The 17,350-nt window shown below is 35.3% G+C and overlaps 1 protein-coding gene across 3 annotated transcripts in view; it reads right to left on the bottom strand.

Annotated features, from left to right (window-relative positions):
• Window positions 1-17,350, bottom strand: part of tbc1d9 (TBC1 domain family, member 9 (with GRAM domain)) — a 98,928-nt gene that overhangs the window by 43,753 nt on the left and 37,825 nt on the right. For 2 of the 3 annotated variants that reach the window (XM_069925308.1, XM_069925307.1), the window contains exons 3-5: window positions 3,023-3,141; window positions 1,091-1,319; window positions 38-299 (exon numbers count right to left, since the gene is read on the bottom strand). In XM_069925308.1, the coding sequence (XP_069781409.1) occupies window positions 38-299; window positions 1,091-1,319; window positions 3,023-3,141 (610 nt within the window). Of the gene's footprint in view, window positions 1-37; window positions 300-1,090; window positions 1,320-3,022; window positions 3,142-11,861; window positions 11,984-17,350 lie in introns of all 3 variants that reach the window. The other variant, XM_069925309.1, reaches the window with a different exon arrangement.

Here is a 17,350-nt window from a genome sequence, read left to right as displayed (position 1 = left end):
ATGTTCAATATAAATTTTACATTTTCAAATTACTAACCGTTTTAAAACAGAAACTTTTTGAGGAGATTTCTTCTTCAGTCTTGGAAGTGATCTATCTTCCTCAAAGCCTTCATTATCAAGAAGTTGCCTCATGGCAATGTTAGCTAGTTGTTCCATTAGTTTAAAGGTTTCGCCAATATTCAGGAAGACAGAGAATATATATTCACAACATCTTGTGCTTACTTTAATCATTTCAGGAAATAGCAGTGTAGTATTCTTCTCTAGCTGGATAATGTCTGCCCATCGGATGACTAACTTGGCTGGGTGAGAAATGCAGATTGTTTTTTTTGTTCCAAGTCATTGTAACAAGAAGAATGCAACACAAATTTTATTTCTCAAATACTTTCATAGTATTATGAATTGGAGGAAATTAATAAATGTACAAATTATATTCAAGGAAACAGATCTCATTTATAGCTAAGAGCATTTTCAAAAATATCACAACTTCCGTAACATGCATACGATATGAAGTCCCGAAAATCTGAATTCTGTGGCATCAAAAGAGAATTTGCTGTACATGTACAGTTTCACCATTCACTACACTTGTGTAATGTCATAAGACAAGGTCAAAGTGCAACAATATATTCAAGTTTCTAGTTAGCCTTTTAGAACAATAAAAGGCAAAAAAAAATACAATTGCTTTATCAGCAAAACAACTATTGTGTAATTTTCTGGTGGAAAGTTCATCAAAAGTTTTCAAATGAAAAATGGCACTTATGACTTGCTATCTTGACAACAATCACATTATCGTAATTGAGCAAAATATTTTTAAAAATCCTGTCCTAACTTGTCTTAGTCAGTTATTCCATTGAAGAAACATAATTACCTGTGGCACATTAAAATAATGAATATTTTCCATCAATCCTATTGTTAAAAGTTCAAGCAGTTGTTCCAACTTGTACTATACATTTAGTTGGTTCAATAAAAAGATGTGCTCAAAAGGTAGAGAATAAGGGAGAACAATTTAAGGGAGAATAACTGTTAAGTAATATAAATTACAACTTATTTCTCCACCCCTAAATTGAAAATAAACTACTTAAGAATACTTTACCTTCTTTACCCAACAAAAAGGAGTAAAAGCAGAGATGGTTCATACTCAAATACATCCAACCCTGCCGTGGAACCCGACCCTTCCAATAACTGCAAGAATAGTAGTTAACCAGCTTTTCTTCTTCTGGCATTCCAAAGAGTTTTTGAAACTTCAAAATAGCTTCCTTAAACTTATCTGTGTCATCGTCTTCCTTTATATCATTATTTTTATTGTATTCTGCAATTATACCCTAAAATTAAAAACAGACAATAAACAGCATGTTCAGTAAACAGTTACACGATATTAAATGTATGCCACAAACTGATAAGTTGTTTATTTTCCCCCCCCCCACAGCCCATGATTGTTGCAAATACTTTCAAAAAGTACTTCTCATTTATATTAATCTGGATGAAAATGCCAATGATACAAATGTTGGTGGTAATAATGAACAGTGAAAAATATTATCTTACAACATGATCTTGAGTAAGTGAGTCAAGAAATGGCAAATGAAGTTTATTTGGGATAAGTGGAAGGGCAAGGACTCACACAATTAAAGGTAGGGCTCTGGGGAATAGATACCTAGAAAGTGCCACACAGATAGACAGGTGGTGCTTGGCATGTTTGCCTTCATCAGTTAGGGCACTGAGTACAGGAGCTGAGACATCTTATTTGCCTCATGTTAAAGGAGTACAACTAGAAGAGTTGAGTTACAAGGAAAGGCCAGAACTTTTTTTCCCCCCTGAAGCATGGAAGGGAAGAGGAAACCATATAGAAGTATACAAAATTATGAGGGACTCCAATAAGGGGAACAGTCACAGACCTTTCCCCCACTCCCCTGAGAAAAATAATCCAAAGTTAGTTTAAATTTGGAGGGAGGGAGGAGATGTAGTTGTGGATTTAACAGAGGGCTGAGGGGCAATTCCCCTCCCCACCCCATTCACCCACAGGGTGGTGTTGATTTAGAAGGTGCTACCAGAGGAAGAATGTGTGCCCAATTCTGACATTTAAAAGACATTTTGACAGGTATATGAATAGGTAAGGGTTAGAGGTATGTGGGCCAAGTGCAAGCAAATGAGACTAGCTCAGATGGGCAACTTGGTTGGTTTGGACAAGTTGGGCTAAACGACCCATTTCCATGCTATTTGCCTCAGTGATTCTAAAACTCTACTTTTATTCCTGAAAGGAATCAACATATTATCATGCTTTAAAATATTGGATACACTAATATTCTTAGGAATATCATTTCCATCAATCTGATCTGAGACAGCCAAACAAAAGTACGAATGGCTCGACTATCTCAAAAGACCAATGAAATATAACATATTCCTCTTGTCCCTCAACAACCTCTACAGGTGCACCAATAAAATCATACTTGTTGGATGCATCACAGAGTGGTATGGGAAGTGTTCTGATCGAGTTTGGAAGAAACACAGGAAGTAGTGAAAGTAGCTAAGAATATTATGCAAACTTCCCACTCCTTGATGAACTCCATCAACATCTATCCTGACCTAGGAAAGACAGCCAGCATTTTGAAGGAACCATCACACCCTGACACACTCTCTTCTCCTTCCTCCCATTGGGGAGAAAGTTTAAGAGTATGAAAGTTTACATCATCAGACTTAAAGACAGTTTCTTCCCTGCAGCCATCAGGCTCATAAATGAACTTCATAACAGTGCTAACATGCTGCCCTTACTTGACTTTCCTTAGCATTGTAATCCTATTCTTAGTAAACTGCACTCTTTAGACAGTTGTAAGTAATGTTTGAGATTATCAGATTGTTCACAAAGAGCCCGTCTCATTGTACTAGGTTTTTTGTAACAAATGATCTTAAACTTGTTTATGGAATGAGCTGTCAAAGGAAGTAGAAGCATCCTCAACAAATGTATAATTCAATTATAGATAATTTATAGTTCTCAATTTTTTCTGTTTTAACAGTTTTAGATTTCACTAACCTGTATTTTACCCTTAACAAATGTGGTGATATCATTTTCATTCTCAAAGATTGAAAGTGTCTGTAATAGATTATGCTCCATCCATTCCCAATGTTCAGTTATTTCCTTTCTTGAACCGCCTAAGGAAAAAAGGTTGCAAGTACTAAAATCAAATTTATACTCAAATATATTAAAACAATCCTGATGTAAGATCTCAATCTGAAACATCAACCCTCCCTTTGCTTCCACAGATGCTGCCTCACCCGTTCTACTTCCAGCATTTTTTTCTTTTCTTTTTTTATATATTTTTATTGAGTTTAACATAGTAAATGTTGATTACATAATTAATCAATTGTTTACAGGTAAATATATACCAGAGGGAAAGAAAAAAAAACAATGGTTGAACAATAAAATATGTATAGCTACATTAATAGTTACTTATAATATCTCAATCTAGTAATAAGAATAATATATGCAACCATGTTGTATTAAAATAGTAAAAATAAAAATAAAAAACTAAAAAAGAATTAAAAAGAAATAAAAAAAATTAATCTAATATCTTCCCTCTAATCAAGGTTACCTTTTTGGAGAAGAAAAATAAATCAATAATGATGTGGAATCACTGGTGACCAGCGGAGAACAAAGAATTACTGGGACATATAATACTTAGTGACTCTTCCAATTTATTTTTACATTTTATTTTATTAGCACCATTAACAAAATTGGATACAAACTAGAAAATTCTATACATCAAATTCAATACAAGCTTTTTTAAAAAAAAATAATTTTCTCCCCCCCCTCAGAAAAACCCCAAAAACAAGTCAAAGGGGGAAAAGGAAAAAAAGAACAACAGAAAGAGAAAGAATACACTAATTTTTAAACAATACTAGATATTACCTTATGAATAAAGTGTGACCTAATTATTCTAATACTCACAATTACCATTATATCTTTTAAATATGAAGTATATAGTAAAAGAAAACACTATTGTGCAATATATAACACAATCAAAATCTATGTATATATTATAAAAAATGCACAAACAACATTTAATAAAATAAAATTAAATACATTAAGATGTGAACAGGAAGTTACAAAGTTTGAACCAAATTCTACCAACTGACATATTATAATTACTTATAAAGTTATAACACCAATCCTTTGCATATATGGAAACCAAATTTTTTAAAAATTATATTTGTTCTTTAAATTATATGTGATCTTTTCCAAATGCATACAACTTCATATTTCATCTAATACCAAATCCATATCCAATTTCCATGAAACTGCCAGTGAGATCTTTAAAAATTCTTTTTGAAACCAATTTAATTTTAAATCTGGACTAATCCTTGATATATCCCCCAAAGGAAAAAAAACATAGGGTTTCCCGGGCATTTAGCACCTATTATCTGTTGAAGAAAATCTATTAGTCCAAAGAAAGTTCAATTTGGGGCATGTCCATGTAGAATGTAAAAAGGTGTCTATATCCTGTTTATATTGAAAACACTTATGCAAAATATCTGACTTCAATCTATTAAGCTTTTGTGGTGTAATATACAACTGAGCTATGAAATTGTACTGTACCATTTAATATCTAACATTTATTGTATTTTTCATACTATCATAAACATATTTGTGTCCAATTTCTATCATTTATATCTATGCCCAAGTCCATTCCCCACCTTTATTTAGATTTATGAAAATCTTTCTTCTTTACTCCCCTTAGAAGTAATAAATACATAACTGATATAAACTTTTTTTGTATTTGGATTTGATATCATTGTTTCTATTTCATTATCTTCTAATAGTAAATAAGATAACATAACATAACATAACAATTACAGCACGGAAACAGGCCATTAGGCCCTTCTAGTCCGCACCGAACCAAACACCCCTTTCTAGTCCCACCTCCCTGCACAATGCCCATAACCCTCCATCTTCTTCTCATCCATATACCTGTCCAACCTTTTCTTAAATAATACAATTGACTCTGCCGCCACTATTTCTCCCGGAAGATCATTCCACACAGCTACCACTCTCTGAGTAAAGAAGTTCCCCCTCATGTTACCTCTAAACCTCTGCCCCTTAATTCTTAACTCATGTCCTCTTGTTTTAAATTTTCCTCCTCTTAACGGAAATAGTCTATCCACATCCATTCTGTCTATCCCTTTCATAATCTTAAATACTTCTATCAAATCCCCTCTCAACCTTCTACGCTCCAAAGAATAAAGACCCAATCTGTCCAATCTCTCCCCATACTCCAGATGCTTAAACCCAGGCAACATTCTGGTAAACCTTCTCTGCACTCTCTCCACTCTGTTTATATCCTTCCTATAATTAGGCGACCAGAACTGCACACAGAACTCCAAATTAGGCCGCACCAACGTCTTATACAATCTCAACATCACCTCCCAACTCCTATATTCCATGCAATGATTGATAAAGGCCAGCATACTAAAAGCCTTCTTCACCACCCTATTCACGTGAGTTTCTACCTTCAGGGAACGATGTACCGTTACTCCTAAATCTTTCTGCTCTTCTGTATTCCTCAATGCTCTCCCATTTACCACATATGTCCTATTCTGATTCTTCTTACCAAAATGAAGCACCTCACACTTATCAGCATTAAATTCCATCTGCCATTTTTCAGCCCACTTTTCTAAGCAGCCCAAATCCCTCTGCAATCCTTGAAAACCTTCTTCATTATCCACTATTCCACCTAACTTAGTATCGTCTGCATATTTACTAATCCAATTCACCACCCCATCATCTAGATCATTAATGTATATAACGAACAACAATGGGCCCAATACAGATCCTTGAGGCACACCACTGGTCACCGGCCTCCAACCTGACAGACAATTATCCACTACCACTCTCTGGCCTCTCCCTTTCAGCCAATGTTCAATCCATTTGACTATCTTAAAATTTATACCTAAAGACTGCACCTTCCTAACTAACCTTCCATGTGGTACCTTATCGAAGGCCTTACTGAAGTCCATATAGACAACATCCACTGCGCTACCCTCATCCACATTCCTAGTCACCTCTTCAAAAAATTCAATCAGATTGGTCAAACATGACCTTCCTCCCACAAATCCATGTTGAGTGCTCCTGATCAGACCCTGTCTATCCAGATGTTTATAAGTACTATCTCTAAGAATTTTCTCCATTAATTTACCTACCACAGACGTCAAACTTACAGGCCGATAGTTGCCAGGCTTCCTCCTTGAACCCTTTTTAAATAACGGAACCACATTCGCAATGCGCCAATCCTCCGGCACTATCCCCATATCTAATGACATTTGAAAAATTACCGCCAGAGCCTCTGCTATTTCCTCCTTCACTTCTCTCAATGTCCTGGGGAAGATCCCGTCTGGTCCTGGAGACTTATCCACCTTTATATTCTTCAAAAGCCTTAAAACTACACCTTTTGTAATCTCTATATTCCCCATATTTACCCAATTTGCTTTTTTTATCCCACATCTCCCAATATCCTTCTCCTTAGTGAATACCGAAGAAAAGAAACTGTTCAAGATCTCCCCCATTTCTCTAGGTTCCACACACAGTTTTCCACTCTGATTTTCTAAGGGACCAATTTTGTCTCTAGCTTTCCTCTTACCATTAACATATTTGTAGAACTCTTTTGGATTAGTTTTCACCCTGCTTGCCATAGTTTTCTCGTACCTTCTTTTAGCTTTCCTAATTCCTCTCTTAAGATTCCTCTTACATTCAATGTATCTTTCAAACATCTCCTTAACTCCATGCTTCTTATATCTAATGTACGCCTCCCTTTTTCTTCGAACCAAGTTTCCAATATTCCTTGAAAACCACGGCTCTCTCAAACCTTTTGCCCCTCCTTTTAACCTAACAGGAACATAAAGCTTTTGCACTCTCAAAATCTGATCTTTAAAAGACTTCCATCTCTCTACTACATCCTGCTCATAAAACAAATTGTCCCAATGCACACCCTGCAAGTCCTTTCGCATCTCCTCAAATCTAGCTTTTCCCCAATCAAAAACCTCAATCCTTGGCCCTGATTTCTCTCTTTCCATAATGACATTGAAGCTGATGGCATTATGATCACTGGACCCGAAGTGCTCGCCAACACTAACCTCCGTCACTTGACCCATCCCATTTGCCAACAGTAGATCTAACACTGCTCCTTCTCTGGTCGGCACCTCTACATATTGTTGTAAAAAAGTATCTTGCACACATTTTACAAACTCTAACCCATCCATTCCTTTCACAGAATGTGTTTCCCAATCTATATGTGGAAAATTAAAATCTCCCATAATTACAACCCTGTGCTTATCACAAATATCTACTATCTCCCTACAGATTTGCTCCTCTAGGTCTCGGTCCCCTCTGGGTGGTCTATAATACACCCCTACAAGTGTAACCTCTCCTTTCCTACTCCTCAGTTCCACCCAAATAGCCTCTGTGGATGTGCCCTCTAATCTATCCTTCCTAGGCACCGCTGTAATATTTTCCCTGACAAGCAATGCAACCCCACCTCCTCTTGCCCCTCCGACTCTATCACACCTAAAACAACGAAACCCAGGGATATTCAGTTGCCAATCACATCCCTCCTGCGACCATGTCTCACTAATCGCTACCACATCATACTTCCAAGTATCAATCCACACCTTCAGCTCATCCACCTTTTTTACAATACTCCTGGCATTAAAATATATGAATTTCAGGGATTTCCCATTTTTTAATCCCTGTTTTCCCTCATCTTTAAGAACAACATTATTTACTTTTCCTGCCAATTGCCCTTCATCTTCTTCCAGAGCATTTCCCTTCTCTATCACCTGCCCATCCATATTCAAATACTTACTACAAACTTTCATTGTTTGCATTCTAACCTTCTCCTTACTGCTCTGTACTATTTTGTTCCCTCCCCCCAACCATTCTAGTTTAAAGATGTGGTTAATCTTTCTCATAGATAAGCCTTTAATTGATAATATCCAAATATTGTTTTATTTTACATTCCATATTTAGCTTTCATTTGATCAAATGTCATTAAATATCTGCCTTGATAAAGATTAATAAATTTTATTCCTTTTTTTGACCAGTTAATAAAATTTATATTATTCAACGTAAATGGGATCAATTTATTTTGCACCAGTGGCATTCTTACTAATCCATACCCCTTAACTCCCATCAACATATGTACTTATGTCACATTCTGACCAAATTGGTGTGTCTGTTTCTCCAGTTAATACCTCACACTATTTATATAGAAATTCTTCAGATTCTTTTTCACCTATTTTATTCATTTTTATATTAACCCAAGCCACTTTTTCTTATTCCTCAAAGAAAGAAGAAAGAAATCATACTTGGGCTGCTTTATAATAATACTCAAAATTTGGAAGTTGTCGACCTCCTGATTCAAATTTCCAAGTTAATTTTTCCATAGAAATCTTGCTTTTCCACAAGAATTCCCTTAAAATTTTATTTATATCCTTAAAAAAAACTTTTTAGCAATATCGATAGGTAAAGATTGAAATAAATATTGCACCCATGGAAAAATATTCATTTTGATATAATTTACTTGGCCAAGTAATGTAATGGTAAATCAACCAATTTTTAAAAATCCTCTTCCATTTTCTTAATCAATTAATTTTAAAAAGATTCTCCAACTGGTTACCAATTCTAATTCCCAAATATATAATGTTTTTATCCAATTTATAAATGTTTGTCCTAAGCCAAATTTAGCAAGAGTCTTCAAAAGGAAATTTCATTCTACTCTATCAATTGCCTTTTCTGTATCTAAAGCCACTGCTACACTTAAACTTTCTTTCTTTTGAGTTAGGTGATTTAAACTAATCAACCTAGTTGCATTATCTGCTGATTTTTAAAAATAAATCCTGTTAATAATTTTGATTTTAAAAAAATTCCAGCCTATTTGTCAATAATTTAGCCACTATCTTGTAATCCACATTCAATAAAGATATCAGTCTATAGGATGATGGCATTAATGGATCGTTACTTTTTTTGGAATTACCATTATAATTGTTGTCTTAAAAGAATCAGGTGAATTTCCATTTTATTCCATTTGTATTAAAACTTATATAAATACAGGAATTAGCACATCTTTATATTCTTTATAAATTTCTGATGTAAATCCATCTTCACCAGGAGATAGATTGTTTTTGTAAAGAAGCTATAACTCTTCCAATCTCCCATTGTAAGAGATTCTTAATATTTTTTGTTCTTCTATATTTAATTTAGCAAAATTTACTTGAGTTAAAAATCGATCATTTTTATTATCATCCTGCGTAGAATCTGATTTATATAATTTCAATAAAAATTGCTTAATTATTCATATCTTGGGGTTTTTGGATACATGATCTGTCTCATCTCCAGTTGCAATAATAATTTTTGATTCTTGTTCTGTTTTCAATTGCCACGCTAAAACATTATGTGCTTGTTCCCCTAATTCATAATATCTCTGCTTAGTTCTCATAATCATTTTTTCCATTCTATAAGGATTCTTCTTTTTTCTTCTGACCATTGTTTTTGTAATTCCTTTTCTAGATTTGATATTTCTACCTCGAAATTATTGATTTGAGACATATATTCCTTTCTAACTTAAGAAAAACATTATCTCTCCATAGAACAAATTTATTGCATCCCATAGAACAAATTTATTATCCATAGAATCAGCATTAATGTCCAAGGAATGCTATTATACCTCGATCTAAAATTCATATTCTGTTTGTCTTCTAAATATAATGCTAAGAAAAGGAGAATGATCAGATATGAACCCGTTATACCCTACCTTGAAATCTTGCTGATAATAGAAACATATCAATTCTAGAATGTGAATCATGTCTATTAGAATAAAATAAATAGTCCCTTTCTCTCGGATATATCCTTCTCCAAATATCAACCAAATTCAAGTTTTGCATTAATGACAAAGTTATTTTTGCTGCCTTAGATTTCAACACATTCTTTGTAATCTATGTAATATGGGGGTCAAGACAAAAATTTAAATCTCCACCTATTAAAATACTTTCATTAGATTCCCCCATATTTAAAAAGGCTTCTTGCATAAATTTACCATTATCCACTTTTGGTGCATAAATATTAATTAATGTCCACTGTTCAAAAAAAATTGACAATTTATTAATACAAACCTACCAAATGGGTCTAAAATTGTGCTTTGTATTTTAATTAGAAGATTTTTATTCATCAAATTTGCTTCTCCTTTAGCTTTTATATTAAAATGTGATACTACCACCATTCCAGCCCAATCCCTTTTTAATTTTTGATGTCCCTTTTCAATTAAATGTGTTTCTTGAAGAAAAGCAGTATCTATTTTCTTTTTTTTAAAACTTATGTCAGAATTCTCTTTCTCTTTATGGGATATTGAAGCCCATTTATATTAAAACATAAAATTTAATCACAATAATATAACTTTTCGTCTTATAGTGTCTACTCTTTGGGTCATTTCTTGATGCATGCCTGGCAAACTTCCTGCATATTTTTGAGTATGCTCTGGATTCATAAAAAAAATCTACTTGGACCTCCTTGAACAAATACTTTCAAAGTTGCAGGATAAAGCAGAATAAAAAAAGTATATCACTTCTTCCACAGTATATTTTTAATTGGATTGAAACTCTTCCTTTTCTTCAATAATTCAAAGCTTATATCAGGATAAAAGAAATTATTGTTCTCTCCAAATGCTGATGGTGCCTTTCTTTCTTTAGCCTTCTTGGATACAATTCTAAGATTTTTCCTTTAATTGATAATGAAGAAATTTGACATAATAGGCCTCGACTTTTGATCCAGCTGAGGTTTAGGTCTAAGGGCTCTATGAGCTTGCTCAATTCAATCTCGCCTTTAAAATGCTTTTACCCAGAAGTCTGAGGGATCCAGTGCTGTAAAAAAATTGAATAATATCTTCTCCTTCCTCTCATTCTTTCAGGCCAATAATCTTAATATTATTTCTTCGACTAAAAATTTCTAATGAATCCAATTTTTCAGACAATTGCTTATTCATCACCAACACTTGTTCTAATCCTTTATCCACTTTTTTCTCGAAGAAATTTATTTTCCAAATTAATGCTTTGAATTTTTTCTTCGATTTCCTGATGTTTTTCCCGCACCTTTAACAAATTCACATACTTTATTAACTTTAGCCTCTGATCTCCTAATATCATGTCTTATTAACCTTAACTCTTCCATAATCATAACCACTGGGTTTTGAGACTTAGGGATAACTTTAGCTTTCTTCTTTACCCCTTCTTTTCTTCCAACAATTCCTCTGAACCTTGTTCTGCTTCTTCTTCTTCTTCCTCCTCCTCCAATAATTTTCCCTTCTCAGATAGCCTTTTGGACTTCTGGAGAGCTTGTTCATAAAGGGTTTAGAAAGCCACTCTGACAGGACCTCCCATTGTTGCCGACTCCCTCGCACATGTGCAGTCAAGTCACTCCTTTCCCTGACTTGTCCAGGTGTCCCTGTTTTTGCAGGGATGCCGCAGTTCTCTTTGTCCAAAGAGTAGGCTTCACTACAGGTCCCAGCTTCTTCTCTAAGGTAGGCCTTTCTTTTTTCCTCTGGTTGTTTTTCTTCCATCTTCTCTAGAATTTCTTCTGCTTCTTTGTCTTTCCTTGGTGGCATTGCATTTTTTCCTTGACTATTTATAATTTATTCAGATGAATTTCAAGCTTTTCCCTTCACTTTTTTAAAAACATTTTCCTCAGAGGAGCCAGGTTCTCCATCATGTGACGTCCTCCGACTCTTCCGATTATTAAAAAAATTCTAAGAATGGCCCCATAACTTAATAAATTGAAACTTTTTATCTTTAATATTATATTTGAATTTCTCTAAACTTATATAGGGCATTACATCATATAGCCACTGAATATGCATAGGGGAAGAATCTCCTTTCCTCTTCAATAAAATAGCTCGTCTGGTTATCAATGCAGTAAGAGCCAAGACATTTTCTTGAGATGCCAATAAAGGTTCATCTGAGTTTTGAGAAAAAACAAAGAGCAATTAATGGACAGCGTTCTAGGTTAAACTTGAAAATTGTTGATAAAGTTTGAAAAATCCCTTTCAAAGCTTTTTTTTAAATTCCAGATTCCATCATATACAATCTCCTGTCTCTCTATCAAAATAGATTAACATAATTATGTCCATAAAGAATAGACTAAATTTGAAAATGTGGAACAAAGTTTTTATCCAAAGCAAAAAGGGCTATGCTAAGCAAATAATGGCCCTGCCAAGCATTATTTGTATGCACTTTAAATCATACTTGTTTATGTTATTAAGAAGTGCCTATTGAAGATGATCATCTATTTTAATTACTTCCTATTCCAATAAATTTTAACAAAACTGAAATTGTGCTAATACTTAGTAAATCAGATAGAATCTGTAGAGAGAGTGAGTTTGTGAGACTTTCAACCCTAAACATTAAACTATTTGTCTTTCCACAAATGCAGTCTGATCCAAGTGTTTCCAGCATTTTCGGATTTGTTTTAGATTTCCAACATCTGCAGTTTTAATTTTCTAATAATTTTACTTTCTTTGGCTAATCATTACCTGCATTAATCCACAAATTAATGTATCTGTGCAGTATTATAGGAACCATTAATATTTAGTGTTAACCATGTCAGTTCAAACAAAGTTAGTTATAAACATTTTTAACATAAGTCCTACTTCGATTTACTTCTCTTTTAATTTTTCCTTCATCAGTCTTAATTATAACCATATAACCATTTACAGCACGGAAACAGGCCATGTCGGCCCTTCAAGTCCGTACCGGTTCACTTGAACAACTCCACTAGCTCCTCCGCAAACTCCTGAGGAAGCAGAGGCTCTCTTCATGATGCTACCAGTGCGTCTTTGTCATTTTTTCCCTTCAACAACTTCCCTGTTACAGAAAAATATCTTGTGGCATAGAATCAAAGATAAGAATTAAGCCTCCCAAGCCAAAGGGTAGCAGATTAAAGGCATTTTTAAGGAGCCACAAGAGTCTCCAGTTTAAAAAAAACAAATCTTTGAAGAAACTCAGAAGGTTGGACAGAATAAGTAGTGGGATAAGGAATTGTCAGCATTTTGGTTTAAGATTTGCTATGCAAAAAATGATGGAAAGTGCAAGGGGCATATTTTAAAAATCCAGTAGGAGTTTTTTTTTGTGAGTCGTTCAATCAAGAGAATTCAACAGTAGATGCAACTCAAATATAAATTAAATTTTACAAGCAAGCCTTCAAATGAACTTTGGACAGGGAATAATGTTATATTGTGCCCAATGGCAAGTCATCCACATTAGTATAATTTGCATCCATAAAGTGATTCAACTTCCAGAGAAGAGTGATTTAATCTGTGAATTATTGTATTCTATTCCATTCTGGGAGAAAAACAATATTCATGTGCTTAGTATGGTTAGAAGGAAGTATTATGGACCTAAATTTCTAGCCAAGAGCAATTACAGGGATTAATCCATAGTGTTTGTAGAGAATACAAATTGCCAATTTGCACCTGGTAATGTCAAATAAACCAGGACTCTACATTGCTGAAAAAAATGTTCATTAACAGTGATATCTGTCTTGTATATATCAGAACCAGGCTTGATGCTACATAAAATTCAAAACCAGTCTGATAAGAAACAAAAATGGACATCTGTGATTCAATAATACACAACTCATACCTCAATTAAAAACAAAATCACAAATATATCTTGAGATGTTCAAAATTCATCCCCATATGTTCAACAAATATATATTCTCCCTTATGAAATTTCAAAGATTCTAAACTCCTAAGTGAAGAATTTCTTGAAAGTTTCTTTGCTCTGAGGCTATGATCTTTTGGACGAGGAAGGAAAAAATAGAAACCTCCCATTTCCAAATATTTTCATGGAATCTCATTAATCTTCCAGAAAGAACAATTTGAATTGCACCTCAAAAACAGCAAATTTAGCAGAACAGAACTCCCCCTTATGAAACCAAGTGAAAATCTAAATTTTGAGCTGAAATCTCCAGAGTGGGGCTCAAATCAACACAGAACCAAGAGATCCATAATTGGAACCATAGAACATTACATACCAAGAGATCCATAATTGGAACCATAGAACATTACAGCACAGAAATAGGCCTTTCAGTCCTTCTAGTCTGTGCCAAACCATTTTTTCCCTAGTTCCACTAACCTGCACCCAGTCCATAGCCATCCATACTCTCCAATCCATGTACCTGTTCAAATTCCTCTTAAATGCTACAATTGAGCCCGTATTCACCACTTCAGCTGGAAGTTCATTGCACACCCCCACCACTCTCTGAATCAAGAGATTTCCCCCTCATATTCCCCCTAAACCTTTCTCCTTTCACTCTTCACCCAGGTCCTCTGCTTTGTACCTCATCTACCCTCAATGGAAAAAACCTATCTCCATTTACCCTTAATAATTTTAAATCCCATTCATTTTTCTGCACTCCAGGGAATAAAATCCTAACCTGCTTAACCTTTCCCTGTAACTCAGTTCTTGATGTCTGGGCAACATCCTCATAAATCTTCTCTTCATTCTTTCTCTCTTATTGATATCTTTCCTATAGTTAGGTGACCAAAACTGCACACAACACTCCAAATTTGGCATCACTAACGTCTTTACCAGAACATCCCAACTCCTGTACTCAATACTTTGATTTATGAAGGGCAATATGCCAAAAGCTCTCTTTACAACCCTATCAACCTGTGACACCACTTTCAGGGAATTATGTATCTGTATTCCTAGATTCCCCTATTCTACCGCACTCTTCAGTGACCTACTATTTACCTTTCTTGGTTTGTCCTCCAAAATGCAACACCTCACACTTATCTGCATTAAATTCTATCTGCCATTTTTCAGCTAGTCCAGATCCCTCTACAAGCTTTGAGAACCTTCTTCACTGTTCACAACACTTGAAATCTTAATGTCATCTGCATACTTGCTGATTCAATTTACTACATTATCATCCAGATCATTGTTATAGATGACAAACAACAATAGTCCCAGCACTGATTCCTGAGGCACACCACTTGTCATAGGCCTCCAGTCTGAGAAGCAATCATTCACCACTACTCCCTGGCTTCTCCCATCTAGCCATTGTTGAATCCAGTTCACTCCTTCACCATGAATATCTGGCATCTGAACCTTTCTGACTAATCTCCCATGTGGGACCTTGTCAAAGGTCTTACTAAAATCCATGGAGGCAACATCTGCAGCCTTTCCTTCCTTAACTTTCCTGGTAACCTCCTAAAAAAAAACTCTAGAAAGATTGGTTAAACACAACCTACCATACAAAAGCAATGTTGACTATCCCTAATCAGTCTATGGTTATCCAAATAATTGTATATCAGATCTCTTAGAACATCTTCCAATAATTTACCTACTACTGGCATCAGGCTCACCAGCCTGTAATTTCAAGGGCTACTTTTGGAGACTTTTTTTAAACAACGGAATAACATAAGTACCCTCCAATCCTCTGGCACTATAGCACATTTGAAATATTTCTGCCAGAGCCCTTGCAATCTCTACACTAGCCTCCCTCAAGGCCTGAGGGAATATCTTGTCAGGCCTTTGGGGATTCATCAACCCTTATTTGCTTTAAGACACCAAGCACTTACTCCTCTTTAATCTGCATAGATTCCATGCCCTCACTGCTTGTTTTCCTTACTTTCTACAAATCTGTGCCCTTTTCCTATGAATACAGATTTTAAAAATGTTTAAGATCTCCCCCATCTCTTTTGGCTCCAAACAAAGCTGACCACTCTGATCTTCAAGGGGACCAATTTTGTCCCTTACTATCTTTTTGCTCTTAAGATAGCTGTAGATACCCTTAAGATTTACCTTCGCATTGTCTGCCAATGTAACCTCGTATCTTCTTTTTGCCTTCCTAATTTCTTGAGGTTTTTCTTGCATTTTTTAAACTCTTCAAGTACTTCATTTGATCCTTGTTGCCTCCACCTGTTATACACCACTCTCTTCTTCTGAAACAGATCCCCAATATCCCTTGTAAACCAAGGTTCCCTATGCCTTCTAACCTTGCCTTTGATCCTGACAGGAACATACAAACTCTGTACTCTCAAAATTTTACCTTTGAAGGTCCTCCGCTTACTTCATATATCCTTGCCTGAAAACAATTTATCAATTCAAGGATTCTAGATCCTTTCTCATTTCCTCAAAATTTCAATCAGAGGTCCCCAGACCAATCCTTCTCCATAATTAACTTGAAACTAAATGCATTATGATCACTAGACTCAAAATGTTTCCCTACACATACTTCTGTCAACTGTCCGGTCTAATCCCTAATAGGAGATTCAGTATTGCACTTCCTCTAGTTGGTACCTATATATATATTGATTAAGAAACATTTGACAAATTCAAAGCCAGGATAAACAGTCATGCACACTGATTCAGCTGAAGAAACATAAAAGCTGCAGATATTGGAATCCTGAGCAGACAACAAAATGCTGGAGAAACTCAGCAGATTAGACAGTAACCAAGGAGAGGTTGGTCAATATTTCAGGTGTGAATCATTTATAAAGTCTAGAGAGAAGGGGGTGATATCATATGAAAGTAGGTAAAGATGTTGTGGGAGAAATCGAAATGTTTTGATGAAGGAAGAAAATCTGATTCCATAGTCCACTCTTCTCTCCCTACCCAACTATCCACCCCTTAGTCATTTTCCATTGCAATCACAAAAAGTGTAAAACCTGTCCCTATAATCTCCTTTCTCACCTCTATCCAGGGCCACAAATAGATGAAGCAGAATTTCACATGTACCTCAGTTAACCTAATTTAACAGTATTTGGTGTACCTGGTGTGGCCTCCTCTATACTGGTGAGGCCCAACACCAAGATCCATTTATGATCTTCCTGTAGCCAACCATTTTAATTCTCCCAATCATTCCTTCAGCTACATCCATGTCCTTGGCCTCATCCATTATCAGTAGAGGCCAAACATTAAACCTGAGGAACATCAGTCTTAAATGTAACAGCATGAACATTTAATTTTCTAATTTTAGCCTCAAACCCACTCCCATCTGATTCCACTGTTTTAATCTTAACTACTCTTGAAAAAAAAATCCCACTCCTCAGTTTTCTTCCTCCCTTTCCTTAATGTTCCACCTCATTGGCCTCCCCATTTCTTTCTACATTTATATGCATGATATCACATCCCTCCCCCCAATTCGCTCCAGTCTTGTCAATGAGTGTAGACCCAAATGTTGATTGACCATTTCTGCCCATCAATGCAGTTTTTCCTGCCAAGTTCTTCATCTGCTATTGATTTTGCTGTCTCCAGTTTCCAAAAATAAAAGTGGCAGCGCTTCCTCTGGTGTTGACCCGAGAGAGCACGGGATGGA

This window comes from Narcine bancroftii, chromosome 3 (assembly GCF_036971445.1).
Source record: "Narcine bancroftii isolate sNarBan1 chromosome 3, sNarBan1.hap1, whole genome shotgun sequence".
Classification (NCBI taxonomy): Eukaryota; Metazoa; Chordata; class Chondrichthyes; order Torpediniformes; family Narcinidae; genus Narcine; species Narcine bancroftii.
Note: the sequence above shows the minus strand (reverse complement) of the source record. Positions and strands in the feature narration are given on the sequence as shown.